The sequence below is a fragment of the Pyxicephalus adspersus genome, chromosome 6 (genome assembly GCF_032062135.1).
Source record: "Pyxicephalus adspersus chromosome 6, UCB_Pads_2.0, whole genome shotgun sequence".
Classification (NCBI taxonomy): domain Eukaryota; kingdom Metazoa; phylum Chordata; class Amphibia; order Anura; family Pyxicephalidae; genus Pyxicephalus; species Pyxicephalus adspersus.
In genome coordinates, this window is record NC_092863.1 from 75,916,938 (window position 1) to 75,931,502 (window position 14,565).

Here is a 14,565-nt window from a genome sequence, read left to right on the forward strand (position 1 = left end):
TCACACTAGCAATGTATGTCCACAGACATTTCACTTTGCAGCATTGTCACCTTTTCCTATGCACTTCTAAGAGTAGTATGTACTACAAGCAGCTATATCAACACACATTTGGCTGCCATAGTAGCTCCCACGTTAAAAACTATGTTCATCTGATGCAGGAGCATGTACACCTCAACAGGACGTTTATACAAAAAGTGTACAGTATGGAGAAAAAAAAAAGACAAAGCAAACAAAAGGAAGCTGTACTAAAACAAAAAAAGTGGGCGTGTATTACCAAAAAATATAGTTAAAATGATTCAGCTCTTCATCATGTAAAGCAGAAAAGCAAGAAACCTAAGAAGGCCCCTTTCCCTCCCCTCTGAAAAAACTGTACCCTGGCCAGAATACACCTTACTTCCAGTCTGGTAAACATGACTTAGAAGTTACTATTTCCAGGAACACTGTAAAAAAAGTTTAAATAATCAGTTGAGTTAAATTAACAAAAATAAAGCATTTGCTTTTTTATCAGAAAAAATGAGAGGGTTCTTCTAAGATTGCTATTGCTGTGCAGTGTAAATAGGATAACTTTCCAATGTGAACAACTATATCCTCTTTTAACGACAAATATGCCATGGACCGTTCAAAGTGGAGGTAAATTCCTGTACAACTTTACTCATCTATCCTAATAGGTAAATTTGGCTAAATCTGTGTACCTGCCATGGAAAGTCTTATAGCTCTACTTCCATATTCAGCAAGAATAACTGGAGATGACAAAAGAATCCTGTTCAAATACTATGGGCCTGATTTATTAAAGCTCTCCATGGCTGGAGAAGATACACTTTCATCAGTGAAGCTGGGTGATCTAACAAACCTGGAATAGATTTCTTCAAAGTCATTTGCTAGCAAATGTTTTAAATCCTGGACCGGATGCATTCTAGGTTTGCTGGATGTTCCAGCTTAACTGATAAAAGTGCATCCTCTCCAGCCTTGGAAAGCTTTAATAAATCACGCCCCATGTATTAAATAAAAGACTAGAATGTGTGGATTATTATCAGTATATCTTGGTCACACAACCAAAGATCATATACATGGGAGACAATATCATACAAATATTTAATAATACTGCAACTATAAGAAAGTGGATATTTTTAATCCTGTAATACTAGTATTGTATGAATAATATTAGCCTGTGGCTGATATATACACTATGTAGAATGAACAAAGAGACCCCTGCATGAAAACATTAGTAACAATATAAAAGGCCTGAAAACACACACAGCGGGAACGCTATAGAAGAAAATAACATAATTGTGATTCTACAATGTCTGAAGTGTGTAGGTAATATTGTATAAGGCTTTATAGCTGAGTAGGAGAATACATTCTACACACTATCTAAACATAGAGAATAATGGATAGATTAAGTAGAAAGACATCCAGGTAGTTTATCCTCTCATTTAGAGATTATCTTGTTTTTAAGCTGAAGTTTAACATAACATTTTGCTTTCCCTGTCCATTATCAACACGCTTAAAATTTTTAAATAAAACCTTTCTATTCACTACATATTTTAATTAGGAACCAGCATCATTCTCACTTTGTTTTTGTGATTTTCTTTTGTGCAAGGAAGCATCTCATGGCTGGTAGAAGTGCAGAGGGTGCTGTACATAGGTTCCAGAAAACAAAAAGCTGTGGTATGCCCACATGTAATGCTCAGATCCCATGATTTAAAAGACTGAAAAAGACTTTTATTGCACCATAAAAACCAAAAGGTGGGGGAGCTGTACTGGAACAGTTTGTAGGAGATACAAGACTCTTTGTAAAATATTCATTTTGACTATATGTGTACAGCCAAAGCATGTAACAGTGTAAGAAACCCACTTTTGTTAATCTTACTTTGCTTCGGAAAATGAGGGAAGAAGATTAATTTGACATACCAGGGTGAATTCATGGGGCTATAACTTAACTAGATATTTAATTGCTTCCTTGATTCATTATCTGCTCCTGGAAGGAGGTTGAGAGAGAAACGTTAAGTACTTCCGATTTTGGGGAATTAATTTTGCAGGGGCAAGTAGTGAAGGTTGAGTTCCTTTAAATAGAATGAATTGAAAATCATGAAACAGAAGTCATACTTTTCTGCTGCATGTGGACTCTGATGAGGGGGGAGATCACCTGATCTGAACTTTTATTCTGTCTATTAAGATTGATAATGAGTCCAAATTCCTAGGCTTGCATTTATGTGAGTGGGCATCATGAGGTCCCAAAGTAAAAAAGTAATCTATTGAAAGCAAGTATACCTTAAAGGGGAGAAAAAGATGGACAGCATTATGAAGATTTGTTTAATAAAGATCTACAAAATAAAAGAAAGTGTTCTTCCTCAACTAAACACAATTTAGCTGACTTTCTTGCCATCTCCCCATAGGAAAGTCCCTCCTGCATATGAATACTACTGCACGACTGTTAACAATAATATATATGTTTTATATATATAAAATATACATTTTCATATAAAATTTCCTCACTTTCTGTCTTATATGCAGACGAATTAGTGATCAAACAGAATAAATTGAGCTGAAAGAATTGCCCCATTACTTAGGAGGCCCATATCATGTCAATAGTGACATCAGGCAGCTGTTCTTTAGAGAGAAGCCACATATGTTGCAATCACATATGGACCTTATATACCTTAAAGGCATGCATTAAGGTAAGGCAAACTGCCCTTCTTCACTATTTTTCACTAAAACCCTTCCAGCAATTCTTTTGAATAACTTTAGGTCTGCTTTAAGCACAAAACAATCTGCTAAGAATGTTTCCTGTGTTTGTTTCCTCCAATTAAAAAAAAAGAATGTTTCAGAACACAAATGTTAAATATCACAGTGATGTAAATGGTTATATATAGCATTATACTTTATTTCCCATGATCATAAACTCACAAAAGGAAAGCACATTTGTCCTTCAGGAGATAACAGGCTTTACATCTGTGCCAACATCATGAACACCAGTCTCGGCTCCTTCTGCTATTCACATGAAGGACATTCTTTGTCCAGAACAAAAAACAGAGCACTCAGTCAGAGAGTCTCAGTAATACGTATATTGGCAAGTGATAATGCCAATGATAATGATAATGCATATGTACATTATTTCTCTCCAGAATAAAAAACTCCCCAGTTTCAGTAAGGCAAATGAGGCGAGTCACCCAATAATATTGCTCAGGGTCAAATCCACGTATGAAGAATAAACCAAAAGTGAAAAACCAACAGGAAGATAACAGATGCAGTATTAGAGACAAAAAGTTACCTAGTTCTGGTTTAACTTGAAGTCCATTTGCTGTTCTAAACATAACTCAAAGTAAATTGGGCAAAGAAAAAAAACAGAAAATATAATGAATTGTACTAAAAATGGGGGGAGGAGGGAGGATTACAACAGAAGGCGTTTGATTAGGTAAAGAAACTCAATAATAGTTTTGGACAAGCATGAAATAAACTGCTTATTTTTTTAAAAAGCCAAATATGTAATATGTAAATAAGGTATTTTTTTTTCTTTTTGCTGTCCCATTGGGGAGATTTTCCTTCCTATTTGAGAGATATAACAAACCTAGATAGATTTCCCCTAATTTTCTGTACCTGTGACAATTTAATGAACTCTTTTATTTATCACAGGCAAAGGCTGGCAATGCATTAACTGCATTTAATGTGATCAATTTTTAATGTCAATATTGATATATTTATCAATCTCTCAATTGTTATAAATAAGCATATATTTATCCATATGCTCCAAACTTTTAGCAGGTGCTGGCATGTATAATGTTCCTTCTAAAAACTGCCCATTTAAAATCCCCACCTATTTTTCAATTGGATTCAAATAAGGGCTTAACATACGTCCTGGTACCTAAAGCAGACCTTAACTCAACTTTTTTACTTTGCATAAAAGGGTAGACAATCCTAATATATAAAGTAAAAATGTAATTGATTTTTTCTTTTTAAGTGCAACACCCTTTATTAAAAAAAAAAAGGGGGGAGTATGTCACGCATCCCGGGAGACTCTTGGCTGCTCCTTCTGTGCAAGTGCAAAGGGGGCATTTTACCAATAAAGGGAAAGAGATGCCATGCGCAGTGAGATCAGCTCTCTTGTTTGTGCAGTGCGAGATGGGGTGAAAAAGCAAGAAGACAGAAAAAGAAAAGACCGAAGATGGTGGCGCCCAGCACTTTCTCTGTGCCAGGACAAAGATTTCAAGGACGACGCTGGACCACATTAAGGAATAGTTCTGCAACATCAAGAGATCTGCGGGATTAAAGGTAAGTGTAATTTTTTTTTGGGACTTTCGTTCCGCTTTACCTAGAATATTGTAAGGAGACCCTCCCATTCTTGACCGCCTTGCTTAGGGCTTTCAAATTTCCCGTCTGGTTAAATGATATAACTTTTTACTGTCCCACATCTCAAAAAACCTCACCCCTGACTGTGGGGTTGTTGTTTTTTTTTTTACCAGCCCATGAGCGTTGTTATTATTAAAAACCACTATGGTATTATTTTTTACTTTTTTTCTCTGCAGTGCATGCAATTCTTCATGTCATGTAATACACTTGTATTGTTACACCATTAGCCTCCATACAAAATGCTACCATAAACTGGCAATTTGCTCTTTTAAACTTGTTTACTGAATTTTTGACCACTCTGTCATAAATGATTCCTTTAGTTACAATATGTTTGTGGGTTTACCATCCATTAACAGCCCATTTTAAATACCCTACAACAGTGTTACTCAACCGTAGAACCTTAGTGTTCCTCCAAAGTTTGCTAGGGCTTCCTAGCAATGAGCAATTTGTGACTCAAGTCAGTTTAAGAGACACCAATGATCTTTTTGGCCACCTGTAATGGTGACATTCTTCTCACTTCTCAATTACAATAGTAATTATAGCAGGGGTTCCTTAAGACCCGAAAGGAAATTCAAGGGTTAAAAAGTTTCAATGGTGTCTAAATCAGAGATTTGGCTAGTGCGCTTCATTTATTCTATAATACACAACAGCAAAGAGAACTCACCTTCATGTTCCACCTGCAAACCTCCTAAGGAGATTCTTTTATGTGTAGTCCCTAACCTGAACACTCAATTCTAATTTCATAGATTTTAACTGGTGGCAAAAATAGGGGTAAACTTATTTTCCACATGACAAATCTGCAGTTTTGTTCATTTTAATTAGGGGAATGAATAAACAGGTCAATTTTGATATCACTTTTATCTGTAGGCAGTGTTTAAATGAAGATCCATTTGTGTGTTCAAGACTGTATGTACCTGTGCAGGAATTATGATTAGTCTGGATTATAGTCTGGATAGTCTGGATTATACCTTCATTTGTTTGTCCTGGTAGCCATCCAGTGGTCCATCCCAACGACAATGTCACATCTGGGAAAAATGATGACACAGTTTGCAGGAATCCTCTGGCATCTACTGGTTTGGCACTTCCCCCAGGACCCGTCAGTATGTCAGCATTTATCCATACAGGCTGCTTGATGTGATTTTTGAACATATCTAGGATTTTCATAGACGGCAATACTGCTTCCAAACTGAAAGAAAGAAGATGACAGAGTTGCTTCCTTACAAAATTGTAAAATAATCATTTTTTTGTGAAATGTTTAATAGTCAGGATTTCTTTAACAGTATTAAACTAACTTTTTATGCAGAATCAGCAAATGACCAAGTTACATTAAATCATTTTCTTCCATTGTGCTTAAGTTGTTTGTTAACCAAAAAGTAAAGCTTATCTGCATTTGTGGAAAATGTATTCCTGACTAACGGTTTGATTGCTCAGTTTTGTAAAATCTCTAAATACCCAGTGATACATCCACACATTGCTACAATCTAAAGAATGTCAGTGATTAGCTGTAGAGGGACAAACGTGACACATCACATAAGTGGCATCCTGGAGGAATAAACATGTGTTTCAGAGTGATGCCACTCATGTCATATCCACTTAAGTGTCTATTCAGGAAGACAATGACACAAGATGAACAATTGTGATCATGAAGTGTTTCCATTTATGATCAGTTAATGTACATACAGTAACTTTTTTTGTAACAGAGAATTGGTGATCATCTGAGTCAAACATAATGAGGAAAAAATTACTCTGGATATATATATATATATATATATGAAAATAAATACTTTTCTAAAGTTGATAATCTCAGATGTCTGGTTAATTAATTTATGGCAGTTTGAATCATGCATGTTAAACACATGTAACACGAATCTGAGTAAAATCGGCAGCAACAATCAGTTTTAGTGTACAAGCTGAGCATAGCATTGTGTATTCCTTTGAAAATGGTGGCGTAAGTATCAGGGCAGTGACAAATATATAAGGAGTTTGCCGATTTAGCTAAAAAAACTAAAAACAAAAAAACAAAAACAAAAATAAAATACAAAATACAAAACAAGACATTTTTAGGGGGAGATAGATGTTATTTTAGAAAATCCTAATTATCATTCATGTAATATACAAACATTGCCTTACCAGAAATTTCTTTTTCAAAAATTCTTCTTAAAAACCATCCTTAATTTTGGAGATTTGTTAAGAATCATAGAGATCTAAGACGTTTGTATAAAGAGTGTTAACCACCTGAGCGTTACACTGATTTCTAGATTTCTGTTCCAAAAGCGTCACAGGTTTTCATGAAATTTTTTTTTTTGGGCTTAACCAAAAGAGCCAAAATATTTAGTGCGAGAAATTACGGGCTTAGCGGTTAGGGGGTTAAAATGAAAACCCATAACTGAATAAAATACTGACAAAAAAAAGTTTCCATGAAGGAATATTGGCTGCCTGGCTGTCATTTTAAAACTTTCTGACTTGGAACATGAACTGAACTCCCAATCTGCATTTGTAGCTATAGTTAAGTGTCATGGAAAGTGCAAATGTGGATATTTTGGGGGCAATATATGAAGCTCCTATTTCACGTTTAAATGTTGACCTGTAATGTTCAGTTAGATGTTACTGAAAAACATTTGTTAACATGTTTTCTTGTGATGGATTGTGGAGAGTAATCAGAGTAAATAACAGGTAGTCCTTACTACCAAAATGAATATTGGGAAGTTAGCAGTGTGTAATGGATACTAAGTAGTTTACTACTTCAGTGAAGGGGTTTCCATGCCACATTTCTCCCCTTCAAACTGCTAAAGACTATGCATGAATCAAGTCCATATTTCACATGGACATTCAAGATATAGGTATTGACTGCACACACTAAATCATTGCACCTGTTTCTAGGGCACTCCGGTCAGATATCCTATTTACTATAAAACAGGCTACCGGTATATCAGGCCATGAAGCGATGGCCTTTACTTACATAAAACTTTAATGATTAAACAAGGGCACACAGCTATTCTCCCTGTGTAATCTACAGGGTTGAGTTTCAGCGTGGCGATTTCACTACTATTTGTTTTAATCCAGCCAACTTCGTAAATCCTCAACTAAATCTCATTTTTTGAAAATACTTTTTACTAACATTCTTACTGAAATTGTCATCCATATGTTTTTATATAGCTCCCACAACAAATTATCTACATATAACAGCTTAACCCTTTCTATACCCAGTTGTCTCTTGTAGTAAGTTGTTGTTTTTTTTTGGACTCCTTATCAAATAAGATTTTTCACTATCACATCATTAATTATACCACCGAATATATATACCATTCTGAATATATGCATTTCGTCATCCCATATATATTAAGTCTTTTAGATCAATTTGGACCCATCTTTATTAGGAATATACCATCTTCTCTCCTTATGGACCTCCCCAAGTCCGCCCGTCAGCTTATTACACATATTTTAGTGGCTGCTCGTACTCTAATCTCCACCAAATGGAAATCCAGACTGCCCCCCTCTATGGAGGATTTGTATGCTGGTATTCAAGACATACGCCTGATGGAGTACCTCACTGCCCTCCTCCGAAACAGGGTAGCGAAATTTGAACAGATATGGGAACCTTGGGATGCCTACCATACCAGTCTACAGGTTTAATATGTCGCTGGTTCCAGACGCCACTGTGCTTCCTATCCACCTTTGTATCCCCCACTTCCCCCCCCCTCCTATTCCCCAACTTAGCTTCGTTTTTTTCTTTCAGACTCATTTCTTGTTTTCTGTTGTTTATTTATCTGTTGTTTCCGTATTTTTATTGTCTATGGGGTTTGATAGGCCGGTACAGTACGGCCACTGTTTTTTACTGTTACTTACGCCAGAGTTTTATGTACCATTCTCGGATGTAGCTATCACCCTGTATGCTGTGTTTACGAGATGTTTTGCTGTAAAAGACTGGTTGTCTTTGTATGTGAAAATGTTCAATAAGAATTCAGTTTAAAAAAAAGGAATATACCATCTTCTGTTGCATACGTGTCTCTACTGAAATGTAGTAAGTATAATGATTTCCTAATATATCTAGTATCTTTGCACACATCTTTGCAAGCAAACACGTCTGCAGTGCCATGTATAGATCTGAAGCCTCTAATAAATGTGGGATGCAATTTTAATCACAAATAAAACACAGTATAATTTTAAGTTATATAATGTCTATTCACAGCACAAGACAACTTCTAGCGGATTTATTTCAAAAGTGACATTTTCTTTTCGACCAAAAACCTTCACAAAACACCTACAGATTCCAGATCTTTCTGCAAAATTATTTAGTTCAGCCCACATGTTCTTAACTTGTGAAACCTGTCAATGCATTGAGATCATTAAAATGAACAAAACCGTTTTAAACCTATTGCTTTACCTTTGATGTTTTACTTTAGCTTTTACAACCAATATAGCCAGCACACTCCACATGTCAGCCTATGAAAATATTTGTTTAATAAACAATGCAAGGACAAAGTACAAAAAGCAGTAACCCACCATGACCAGTAGGAGTTGCTGCAATACTGCTTCAACTGCAGCAGGTAAAGAAGAGTTTCCATTGGTTGATATAGGTTAGCGCACATAACCCTTTTGGCTGCTCATCCATATTGTGAATATACTGTTCTTCCACATCCCAAAGGTGCATTGGGATCTGGTGACTATGGAGGCCATATGAGTACAGTGAACTAAATATTATTACTATGAATATTAAAGAGTATTTATATAGCACCAACATATTATGCAGCGCTATACATTAAATAGGGGTTGCAAATGACAGACAGATACAGACAGTGACACAGGAGGAGAAGAACCCTGTCCAGAGGAGCTTACAATCTAGGAGGTGGGGGAAGTAGCACACAATAGAAGGGGGGATTTGTAAATAATTTATTTTCCAAAATGTGGGTAGAGATACACTTTAGTTGTGTAAATAACCCCCGCAATGTTCAAAGTAAGCGTGTCACTAAATGATCAGTGAGCAAGTTGCCAAATTATCACTAATATGCAACACATGTTCTCCAAATTTGCCTGGTAGCTTCCAAAACGGTCTACATGCAGTACACATATATTTTATTTACCAGGGGTACACCACCATTACCAATTGAAAACTACACAACTGACCAGGATATAAAGGGTGTGCAGCAATAAGCTGAAGTACAACAAGATAGCATTTGAAGTTTTTTTCCCCAGCAATATATCCAACAAAATGACAACTCCACTTTACAGTTATATACTAATACAGCACCAAGTATGATTCAGAAAATTAAAATGTCTGTTTTATAAATGATAATTATCTGCATTGTAGGATGTTGGTCAGTTTTGAAATCATATCCTAAAACATGATCATTTTCTTGTAATTTTCTAGAGAGAATATTAAAGGCTAGTGAATTCTCGACCTTCACCTTTCATGTAAAAGAAGATGAGTAACAGAAGATTGACTGTGTTATAGAGATACAGAACTCTGGTAATTGGTGTAGATTGCATATACAACTAATATAAATTGCAGCATTAAAGAGTTGACAGCTTGAAAGCTTATTTTAAACAGTAATTGAGGTGAAATTGTTAAGCTGTCATGGCTTCCTCATTCTTTACTAATCACATGACCCCCCGGAGCTGCCGTTGGGACCAAAATTACTTTGCACTTGAATGACTCACATGACAGGCACGGGAATAGGAGGCAGAAGGACTCAAAGGCCAGGAGTAATGACAAGTATTGGTGGTCACGGTAATAACAATAGAAACGTGAAAAGATTTGACAGCAATGACTTTTACCTCATGTTGTATTTTTTCCGTTTAATTATACAAATTAGAAAATAAAATATGAGTCATATTATAATACATAAAGGATTTGTTTTCAGTTTTACAAAAAGTAACCCTTAACTAAAGGTGATTAATATCCATGAGTGGAAGTCACCCATCATACCCTAGCCAATCAGATATATGGAAATTGTCCACCCTTGGCTAAGTACAATCCTTCTGCCTCTGAAAAGTTGTGGAAATTAGCTAATGTTTGGTGCTTCTGCAATCTTTAATAGCCAAGATGTTCTGCACCAGCAGGAATAAGTCAATCAAAAGTCTGAGCTCTACTGAGTTCTAAAGGTAGTGCACAACAACCACTGTTTACCTTCAGAATTACAATCTGACTGCAATCTCAGACAGAAACATAAAATGGGAAGAGAGGGAAGGGATTGCAGTTATCAGGCATTCAATTGGGGGTATAGATTTTAGCAGCAGTTAGTAAACTCCTCCAGCAGAATTTTTCTAACAAATGGTAAGAAGATACCTTAAAACATAAAAAGTATATACGTGTAGGCACTCCTTTTGCAAGAATTACAGCATTAATGCTGCGTGGCATGGAGGCAATCAGCCTGTGGCACTGCTGAGACGTTATGGAAGCCCAGGATGCTTTGATAGCGGCCTTCAGCTCGTCTGCATTTTTGGGTCTGATGTCTCCAATCTTCCTCTATGGGAGGAAGCTGTCATGGATTCTCTAAGGGAGTTAGGTCAGGCGAGTTTGCTGGCCAATCAAACAAAGTGATACCATGATCATTAAATCAGGCATTAGTACTTTTGGCAGTGTGAGCAGTGCCAAGTCCTGCTGGAAAATAAAATCAGCATCTCTATAAAGTTTGTCAGCAAGGGAAAGTATAAAGTACTCCTGGTGGACGGCTGAGCTGACTTAGGACTTGATAAAACACAGTGGACCAACTCCAGCAGATGACATGGCTCCCTAAATCATCACTGGCTGTGGAAACTTCACACTGGACCACAAGCAATGTGAATTCTGTGCCTGTCCACTCTTCCTGCAGACTCTGGGACATTGATTTCCAAATGAAATGCAAAATTTACTTTCATCTGAAAAGAGGACCTTGGATCACTGAGCAACAAAATCTTGAATGGGCTGTGCTTCACAATCCTCCCAGGGCTGCAGTTATCCCTGTTGCTTGTGCTCCTTTTTCTGAGTTTTTCCTTCCACTCAACTTTCCATTAATATGCTTGGATGCAGCACTCTGAACAACCAGCTTCTTCAGCATTGACCTTCTGTGGCTTCCTCTCCTTGTGGAGGGTGTCAATGACTGTCTTCTAGACAACTGCCACTCAGCAGTCTTCCCCATGATTGTGTGGCCTACTGAAGCAGTCTGAGAGACCATTTAAAGGCTTAGGACACCTTTGCAGGTGTTTTAGGTTCATTAGCTGAGTGGCATGAGACACCATAAGTCTACCATATTGGACAATTACACAATATTCACATTTTCTGAAATACTGAATTTTGGATTTTCATTTGCTGTAAATAAACACTTGAAATATATCACTTTGTGTTTAATGAATGAACGATGATATTGTAATATATTGAAATGCACTTGTATATGCTCAGGAGCTGACAGCTGAGCGCTGTAGGCACTGCATGAGGGCCCAAACTCTCCTTAGTTCTGCTCGGAGCCCGCTGTTAGCAACATTTGCCACAGTATATGTCATATTTCTAATTTATCCAATTTACCAAATACTTTATACATTTTTTTTTTAGTTCTGACCATGATAAACTGAAAAAAGTAAACCTACTATACATTACCATAAACATACCAATTCATTCTTATATTTTATGAAAAAAAGAGTAGGATATGAGACACAACACTGTGTCCATCTCTGCACAAAGAGCACGGGACAGAAGAAATCTGGGGAAAATGTTCATATCCATCAAATGACTTTTGAGCAGTGCTGGTGTTCCCAAGGTAATACAAGCATTTATAATATACCATATGATAATATGGATGCAGAAATTGATTCATGCCAGTTTCTGATCTGTTCTACATCTTTCTACAGAGACTCCCAGTCATTTTCCCTAATTTGAAGAAAATGAAAAATCTATTAGGGGACACAAGACCTCCTAATATAGGCTGAGTTCAGGAAGGGGGGGGGGGCGCGTCTGAGAACTACACTGCAGCAAACTCAAGGGTAATTCCATTCTTTAAAAAAAAAAAAAAAACATTCCCTGCACTCACCTCAGAAATTAAAGAGGGACTAGACAAACCAATCACATTATTGTAACTCCAGTCTGCACTTCGCCGCACGTCTACGGGGAAGGGGCCAGGCCCTGACGGCCTTACTTTGGCATATGATATATATGTTATAAGCAATTCTTCCCCATCGTAAGAGCACAGCTGGTAACAGCATTGAATGAACTCTTTAAAGGCCATGCTGTTCCATGCAATACATAGATTGGCCCCAGTACTGTTTGGTCTCATTCACCTCGACCAAAGTGGCTTTCTCCCTCTCCGAGAAGCCAGGGACAATACCACACGTACTCTAAATATCATTGATTATGCCCACAAGATTCCACTCATGCTTCTCTCTATGGACACGGGGAAAGCGTTTGACAGGCTGAATTGGACATTTCTCCACTCTACCCTGTCACACTTGAGCATACCTCCACGTCTCTTAACATGGATAGATGCCCTCTACTCATCCCCCAGTGCTAGAGTAAGAGTGAATGGAGAACTCTCAGATAGCTTTGCTATCACCCACGGGACAAGGCAGGGCTGCCCCCTGTCTCCCCCGTTGTTTTTCCTCTCCCTGGAGACTTTTTTTAAGGACTATGGGAGCCAAACCTGACATAAAAGAAGTAAAGGTCGGTCCAACCAAACATAAAATGGCTGCATATGCGAATGATTTGCTGTTTTATGTCACCTTCCCAGTCACTTCACTGCCCAATCTATTGCAGGAGCTGCGCAAGTTTTCGGCACTCTGCAATTACAAAACAAATTTGCAAAAATCAGAAGCACTGAGCATTTCCCTTCCCAAGTCAACTAAGGAGCCATTAACCCCTTCTTTCCCTCTGAAATGGGCTAAGACATCTATTTCGTACTTGGGCATCCAAGTCCCTGCGAAGCTGTCACGTGTTGTAGATCTCAATTTCCTGCATTTACTTAATCGAATTTGGAAAGCCCTGCAGCAGTGGAAACAGCTGGCATTTACATGGTGTGAGAGATGTAATGTGTTAAAAATGAATGTTATACCCAGACTACTGTATATACTAAAGGCCGGGTTCCAAATTTTATACTGCGAAAGTATAGACTCCCTAAAGCTAGAGGTGGGCTGGCGTTCCCAGATCCCATACTTTATCACTAAGCTGTACACTTGTCCAGACTACTGGATTGGTGCACAAACGCTAAATCCAAACTATGGGTGAAGCTGGAAGACGCATGCTCCGAAACCCCAATTGACTATATCCAGACATCCTCTGATTGGCGAGACACTAAGAATAGTTTCCACATTTTTTACCACCCAGAGAGTAGTTACATATCCTTCGCCTCTCTTGCTGATCTTGGGCAACCCGGAGTTTCCTCCTGGACTCTCCAACCCAATATTTTGTTCTTGGTGTAGACTTAGAGTTTACAGAGCTATACACTTCCTACACAGGGGGGAATGGGCCCACTTACTGACCTTGCAATCAGATAATGAGCTGCCATTATTGTCCCCCTGAAGGCATATACAATTCTCTTATGTGTTGCGGTCCCTCCCGAGGGCTTGTTTATTCGCCCGGTCCCTATTGCCTATTGAGTCTTTGTTTATTTCCAAACGCTCCTAGAGGGGCACACTTTCATATGCATACCAGACGTTGCTAACCATAGATGCCCCTGAATCTCCCCCGTTTGTGTCTAAATGGGAGGCTGAACTAAACATGCGCTTCTCAGATGAACAAAAAGACATGATGCTGCACTTTTGTCATAAGGCCTCTATATGTAATAGATATCAGGAGACTAACTACAAGCTGGCTACCGGCTGGTACAAGACACCTGATCGGCTTGCCAAGCTCTTTCCACGTACTGACGGCATTTGCTGGAGATGTGGTTTAGCTTAGGGCACGCTGCTGCATATATTTTGGGAGTGCCTCAAATTGCAATTTTATTGGAACGCAGTGGCTGAAATTATCCTTAAATTTACGGATGTTGATATCAAAGCCAAACCAGCCCTGGCGCTTCTTCATGTCCCTGACTTCTTGTACAAGAATTTCCTTTTGAGACATCTATTGAATGCTGCTAATGTGTGTAAACCCTGACTGTAAGTCACTGGTTGAGAAGGGTAACTGATATCTATCATATGGAAGATATGATATCCACGGATTCCAAGAGAGCGGGCAAATTTGCCTAGACTTGGTACCACTGTACCACTGGATACATTTCTCTCCCCCTCAGCCCGCTTCACTACATATCTCTG

General features: G+C 37.9%; 1 protein-coding gene across 5 annotated transcripts in view; it reads right to left on the reverse strand.

Annotated features, from left to right (window-relative positions):
* FAM151B (family with sequence similarity 151 member B) overlaps window positions 1–14,565 on the reverse strand; it is a 54,756-nt gene that overhangs the window by 28,041 nt on the left and 12,150 nt on the right. For all 5 annotated transcript variants that reach the window (XM_072416219.1, XM_072416218.1, XM_072416216.1 and 2 more), the window contains exon 4: window positions 5,316–5,533. In XM_072416219.1, the coding sequence (XP_072272320.1) occupies window positions 5,316–5,533 (218 nt within the window). The remainder of the gene's footprint in view (window positions 1–5,315; window positions 5,534–14,565) is intronic.